Source organism: Marmota monax, unplaced genomic scaffold, assembly GCF_021218885.2.
Source record: "Marmota monax isolate L192 unplaced genomic scaffold, Marmota_monax_Labrador192_F-V1.1 WCK01_AAM20220418_F8-fsc00185, whole genome shotgun sequence".
Classification (NCBI taxonomy): Eukaryota; Metazoa; Chordata; class Mammalia; order Rodentia; family Sciuridae; genus Marmota; species Marmota monax.
In genome coordinates this window covers 491,160-498,241 of record NW_026693278.1, presented here as the reverse complement: position 1 = coordinate 498,241, position 7,082 = coordinate 491,160, and the positions used below count along the sequence as shown (strand labels likewise).

At 54.3% G+C, this 7,082-nt stretch overlaps 1 protein-coding gene across 1 annotated transcript; it reads left to right on the top strand.

Annotated features, from left to right (window-relative positions):
- Positions 1 to 16: 16 nt before the first annotated feature.
- On the top strand, positions 17 to 6,273 carry Rita1 (RBPJ interacting and tubulin associated 1). Its single transcript, XM_046456538.2, has 4 exons — positions 17 to 444; positions 582 to 718; positions 1,056 to 1,427; positions 5,269 to 6,273. The coding sequence occupies exons 3-4, from the start codon at positions 1,120 to 1,122 to the stop codon at positions 5,756 to 5,758; spliced, it is 798 nt and encodes a 265-aa protein (XP_046312494.1). The 5' UTR covers positions 17 to 444; positions 582 to 718; positions 1,056 to 1,119; the 3' UTR covers positions 5,759 to 6,273.
- The last annotated feature ends 809 nt before the right edge of the window (positions 6,274 to 7,082 follow it).

Sequence of the window (7,082 nt, the reverse complement as noted above, 5' to 3'; positions counted from 1 at the left end):
CCGGGGCCGCGCGCCCTCTGCGGCGCGTAGGCGCTCGGGCCGCCCAGGAGGCCTGTGCCCACGTCCCCGGCTGCGCGCGCGGCCCTTCGCGTGGCTTTGGGCGACTCCAGGGCGGCCGGAACTGGACACTCCCCGCAAGCGCCTATGGTCCGCGCCGCGTCTGCCCAGCTGCTCGCTGGTTGCTGTTTGCGGGATGCGCGCGCGGAGCACGCGTCGCTAGGGGCCCTAGTGACTCCGCGGCGCCCCGTGTCGGTGCGGCCTGAGCTACCCCGGGTTCCGAGCCCCTGGCATTCCAGGCTGCAGATTAGGAACTTGGATGCAGTGCGCGCTGCGGGTGCCCGAGCAGCCCCGCCGCGCCGCCGAGGGGTCCAGACCCGGCGCGAAGGAGGCGCGGGGAGGGGGAACCTGAAGGTGTCCCCGACGTCCGCAAGCCGAGTCGCGCAGGTAGGAAAGTAACCCAAGAATGCAGAGACCCTGGGCTCGGACTTGGGCATCACCGCATGTGAGGAGGGTGCGAATCCCGGTTAAGCACACAGGCTCGGACTGCCCATCACGTTCGATTCATGCTTCCCCTGTTTCAGCTTCTTAGGCAGGACCGCCATGTGTGACTTCACCTTTTGAAGCCTCTGATTTGTGATCTGTAAAATGGATAAAAGCTACTTCCGGGGGCTGTTGAGAGGATTAAATGAGACAATGTTTGTAAAGCTCTTTGCACGAGGTAGGCCTGGGATCACCTGACTCTCCTGACCCCCTGTCTCCCCTCCCACCCTAATTTTTTTTTCTAGTTGGGGCCTGCCTTTATACCCCTAGTCATTCTACAAATATTTGTGAAGCACATATTATTTACTCATTGAATATTTGCCAAGAGTACCCTTTTCCCATCATGAAGGGGAACAAATTTCTAGAATGCCCCTGGGTTGGTTGCTCCCCTTTGAGAAGGACTCATCCTGGGAGAACTAGACCCTTTGCCCTTGGGATGAGGATGGGGACTTCAGGGACTGCCAGTCTTCCTGCACTGCTATTGGCTCAGGGCTGCCACCTGACCCCTTTCACAGAGAGCCCTAGAGGCAGGGCCTGGCCGGCAGAGGGAACCTGCTGTCACCCAGGACCCCAGGCAGCATGAAGACCCCCGTGGAGCTGGCCGTCAGTGGGATGCAGACCCTCCACCTTCAGCACCGCTGCCGGGGTGGCTACCGGGTCAAGGCCAAGGCGTCCTACGTGGATGAGACTCTGTTTGGCAGCCCTGTGAGCCCCAGGCCCCCCCCACCAGATTTTGACCCACCCTGGGTGCAGAAGAGTGACAGCATCAGAGGACCGGTCACCAGGGCATCACCATCACAGGCCTCACTGTCCAAGGGGAGTTGTGAGACCACCCCCTCTAGGAGCAGCACACCGACCCTTACGCCAAAAAAGAAGAACAAGTACAGGTAACCAGGGTGGGAGATGCACTCCTGTGCTCTGTGTAGTCACCTGGGTTCCTGTTACAGCCTTGCTGTTTGCCTGCTGTGTGACCTTGGGCTAACACCTTGACTTCTCTGAGCTGCATTTTTTCTACCAGGTAGTATTGTGGAGAGGATGGAATGGAGGGGTGCATGGTGCTTGGTGCTGTAACCTAACCCTGAGGAAGCTCTCAGTAAATGGTCATATTAATGACTGTGAAGTTGGGACCCCCAACTTCAGATGACGTAGATGTACACCTGAGGCCCAGAGAAGTCAGATGACTTTCCCAAGATCATAGAGAAAGTTGTAGAGTATTAAAGCGATTGATATGTGAAAGGATAAAAAAATTCTGTTTCAGAATTTCAGCAAGTCATTTTGAAATGGGTCTTGCTACCCTTTATGAACAAGTCAGAAAAATAGAAGCTGTTGCTAACAGTTATTAGTTAATTATAATTAGATTATTTGGATTATTTCAAATTAATGTAGCCTGGCGGGAGGTTCTAGTTGTGAACCACAGGACTGTGTCCTGTAATTTGTAATTGTGTTTTGGACAAGGACACAGAAAACTAGTACGTTACCCAGGCGACAGAGCAAAATAGCACAAGCTGGTGGCTTAAACCACACCAATGTGTTTGGTCACAACCCTGCAAGCTAGAGGTCCCCGTCAAGTGCTGGAGGTCTCATTTCTCCTGAGGCCTCTCTCCCTGGCTCACTGAGGGCCATGTCACTGTCTCCTCGCAGCCTGGGCAGGTATGCACTCTTAGGGGCTCTTAAGGACACCAGTCCTATTCTATCAGGGGCCCGTCATTACAGTCTCACAATTTGGCTCATAACAACTGGCTGTTATGGTTTGGGAGGTGTTCCCCAAAAGCTCACTCTGAGACCATGCTAGAAGGTTTAGAGGAGGGATGATTGGGTTATAAGAGCCTTAATCCAATCCGTGGATTAGTCTCCTGATGGGGATTAACTGGTAACTGACTAGGGTGTGGCTGGAGGAGGTGGGTCCCTGGGGGTGTGGCCTTGGGGCATAAATTTTGTAACTGAGCAGTAGAGTCTCTCTGTCTCTGCTTCTTGATCATCTAGAAGCCAGCCGGGCCATTCCATTGCACTCTTGCACCTGGAGCCGGCTGTCTGTGGACTAAGACCTCTGAAACCATGAGCTCCCAAATAAACTTTTCCTCTCCTAAAACTGTTCTGGTCAGATCTTTTAGTCATAGCAGTGAAAAAGCTGACTAAACCACTGGGCAATTCAATTTTAGGGTGTTCTAAGGCGGTGGAGGGCATGTGTCAGATAGAGAAATGAGAGTGGAAATGTTACCTGTGAAGAGACTAAAATCAACAAAGATCAGAGCAGGATCCAGGCATCATGGCAGGCTGAGAGTGATAGTTCTAGACCTCGAAGCAGGGTCGTGTTGAGATTAACAACACTGACACCCAAGTGTCAGTGGAATGTCACTGACACCCAAAAAGTCGCTGGAATGCTGATGTGCCTGGAGGCAGTATCAACAGAAGCATGCTGTCCATGACAATGGAGGTGACACTGGACCCCATGCTCATGGAATTTTCTGGATGTGACAAGTTAAGGAGTGTGTAGAAGATAGGGACATCATTAAGCCAGAACCCTGGTGTTATACAAATGCAGGCAACAGACAGATGTGGTTTGAGCAGCTAAACCCAGAAGCAAAAGTAGCCTTCTCAGAGGCTTGAGTGCTCTCAGTTCTGCCTAAACACCACGGGCCTGGCACCTAATAGATATAAATTATTGCCAAAGGAATCTGATTAAGAATAGAGACTTGGAAAGCACGTAGGTGTGATTTAGCAATCAGTAGCTTGGATCCTTGAGCCAGGCATGGTTTGAGTCTCGTCTCTGCCGTGTTCTTATGGGGCCTTACCCTGCTGCGTTAGTTTTTTGTTGCGATCACAAACTACCTGAGGAAACTGAAGGAAGGTTGTTTTGGCCCAGGGTTTCAGAGGCCTTGAGACCACAGTTGACTGGCTGCGTTGTTTCTGGGCCTGTCGCAAGGCAAAGCTTCGAGGTGGAAGGTCATAGTGGCCCAGAGCTGCTCAGCTCACGGTGGTCAGCAAGTAGAGATGGGGGAGGGAGGAGCTGGGGACACAATATGCCCTTCCAGGGCACAGCCCCAGTGACCAGGCTCCACCTCCTCCAGTTTCCACTACCTCCCACTGCTGCCATTCAAATGATGAACCCACCAGTGGATTTATCCACAGATGAGGTCAGAGTCCTCATGATCCAGTCACTTCCAGAGGCCCCACCTCTGAACATTGCTGCCCTGGGTACCAAGCCTTCAACACCAGCCTTTGGGGGACAGTCCAGATCCAAAGGATACCTGTGCCTCGGTTTCCTTATCTACAAAATGAGATTAATCTTGATATCTCGGTTTGCACTTTGTGAGAAATTAAACAATAATGCATGTGACGTGCTGAGCCCTGGGCCCGCAGAAGAGAAGTCCTCGGTGAGTATCCCACACTGCAAAAAGCTCTGGTGGAATGGCCCAGCTGGCTTCGTAACACATCCTCTGTCAGCCAGGCACTGGCCAGCTCGATGTCAAATACAACCAGAGACAATAGGACTGCAGAGGACCAACAAGACCCCTGGGGCAAAGAAGAGAACCTCATGGGAGGAAGGCAAAGGATAAAAACTAGGGGCTGGGGCTCAGTGGTAGAGCGCTTGCCTAGCATGCGTGAGGCACTGGGTTCAATCCTCAGCACCACATAAAAATAAAAAAATAAGGCCAGATGCAGTGGCCCACACCTGCAATCTCAGTTCAGGAGGCTGAAGCAGGAGGATCACAAGTTCAAAGCCAGCCTCAGAAATTTAGTGAGGCCCTAAGCAACTCGGTGAGATCCTGTCTCTCAAAATACAAATAGGGCCGGGGATGTGGCTCAGTGGTCGAGTCCCCCTGAGTTCAATTCCCAATCCCCCCAAAATAAAATAAAATAAAGATATTGTGTCTATCTACAACTAATAGTATTTAAAAACAAAAGAACTGGTTGAATCCCTGTTGGCCCTCTGCATTCTTGGTTTCCACATCTGTGGATCAGAACTATTTGGGGAAAATAATTGCATCTGTGTTGAATAATGTACAGACTTTTTCCCCCCATGATTCCTTAAACAATATAGTACAACAACCATTTACGTCATCGTCACCTTGATGAGGTCTCATAAGTAATTGTTGTCAGTAATCTGGGGGTGATTTTGAACTATCTGGGAGGACATGTGTAGGTCATATGCAAGGTCTGTGTCATTTTACACAAGTGACTCCAGCATCCACAGATTTTGGTCTTCAGGAGGCTTCCTGAAACCAGTCCCCCTGCATGGGACAACTGTAATTGGAACTCTCCGGGGCGAATGACAGAAAACTTATCCAAACTAGCTTCAGCAGAAAAAAAGGCACTTGGGGCCTGTATAACAGGGGTTCACGCTGTCATGAGGGCTCTGAGTCTTGCCTCCCCTGCGTGTCTTCTGTCCCCAGAAAGGAGTGCCCTGGCACCAGCTGCTTGGACCTAGCAAGGCTGAGGCCAGCTGGCAGGAGTGGTCTCTCTGCTTGTTTCCTCAAAAATCCAAAGGCAGGTTTTCATTGGCTCGACTTGGGTCATGTGCCTGCTCCTGGACCAATCAGAGCTGAAAGGATGGGAAATGCAAATTGGCCGGAGGGTCGGGATGCAGGAGTCTGGATGCTTCCCAGGGGCAGTGAACAGAAGGGGACAGTGGCCTCCCTGCACGTGCTGAGCTGGGCCGCGGGGACCCCGGGGTCTGCCGCGGCGCTGGGGGACTGGTCGCAGCTCACTGCCTGCTCTTCCCTCCAGGCTTGTCCGTCGCTCCCCATCCTACTGCGATGAGTCGCTGTTTGGCTCCCGACCCGCCGGCCCGGAGGCCTCTGGGATGGCGAAGGGGGATGCCGCCAAGCTCCGCGCCCTCCTCTGGACTCCGCCAGCCACCCCCAGGGGCGGCCACTCGCCGCGCCCCAGGGAGACCCCGCTGCGAGCCATCCATCCAGCTGGTCCCTCCAAGATGGGGCCCAGGGTGGCTGCAGACGCCCGCGAGCTGCCCTCTGGTGGCCGCGGAGCCCCTCACCCCCCGGGGCGGGGGCGCTCCCAGTCTCTCACCCACCTGAACACCCCCAGCGCTGGCTGCGCAGCCCATGGAGAGGGACCCCAGGCCCCCAGGCCCTCTACTTCGGCGGTCACCTTCCGGAGTCCCCTGGTGACTCCTAGGGCTTGCTCAGTCAGTGCCTCAGTGCCTGCCATCCCGCGCCAAGGTGGGGCCACCCAGAAACCAAAGCCCCCTTGGAAGTGAGCTTCTCACATCAGGTTTGCCTGGCTGGCACCCCGTGAGGGTCCCCTGGGAGACCAGCCTCTCCTGTGCATCCCTTCACCCTGACGATCTGTCCTTCCTGCCTTCTCCCCTGATGTGGATGGACGGCCACCCTGGAATTGACTCTCTGGCCCAGTCCTAGCCACTTGAAGCAGTGCCAACCCAGGCCCCCCAACTTCCAGCTGGCCAAGTGCAGATTGCCAATGGAGGGTCCCTCCTCCTCCCTCAGGACCAGCCTGCTACTGAGGACGCAGCCTTCTCTGGGGTCCGGTGGCCACAGAGGTGTTTTCCTGGGCTGCGTTTCAGTGGGGGAACATGAGGGCATCTGAGGGCCTTGTGGGTGGACATTTTTCATTTAAACATTCATGTGTTTATTTCCATGTATGAAATGTGTCAGTCACTCATCAAGGCCACGAGTGTCACTTGCTTCTTCCCTTCTTAGGTATAGGCCGTTGTTAGGCCTGACTTGATTTAAATAAAGGAAAACCTGACAGCCAGTGTGGGGACGTGTCGCAGATGCCAGGGGCTCCTGGCTCCTGAAGTTTGGGGGCTCAGGCCCTCAGGACGAGGGCACGATGTGAATGCCTGCAGGGGTCAGAGGGCCACAAGGGAAGTAGACAGCGGTACAAACATGCTTTTAAACTTGGGCCCTGTGAACTTCCTGGGACTTTCAGAGGATTGCTTCTGTTTTATCTTGAAACATCCACCTCTCAATGGCTTCCCCCTTCCCATTTTAACAGGCAAGGGCTGGAAATGCCTGTTTTTCCTGTCATCTACACCAAAAGCTAGCCATAGTCCATCGGGATGATTGGTGGCCAGCACCAGGGCACAGTGTGTGGGAGGCCATTGGGAGCCTCGGGACTGGGCCACCTGCAGTCTCCACCGTCTGGGGTGGGGAGCTGCAAACCTGAGAGTTGAAGAGATTTTTCTAGAAAAAAAGCAGCGAGGTTGCTAGGTGATAGCTCCCAGCGCATTCAACTTCTTGGGGGCCAGGAGGCTGCAGGTGTGCACCATCTGGATCATGAGCTTACACGGGCTGGAGGGCAAGCCGACCATCCCAGGGCAGGGCCAGGGCAGCCCAAAGCCCTGCCTGGTCCTGGTCTGTCCCCTGCAGATTGCTGTGACCCACACCCTGCTCTGCCCAGGTGGGTGATGTGTCTGTCACAGCCTTGGCAGCTTCCAGCCTGGGACAGGGGGCTGCAGTCCATGGTCTCATTTCCCACTGGGGCTGAAGGAGGGAATGGTTGCCTGTGGATGGACACCTAGCTGCACACAGAGCTGGGCACCTGTGGGCACCCATAGGCAG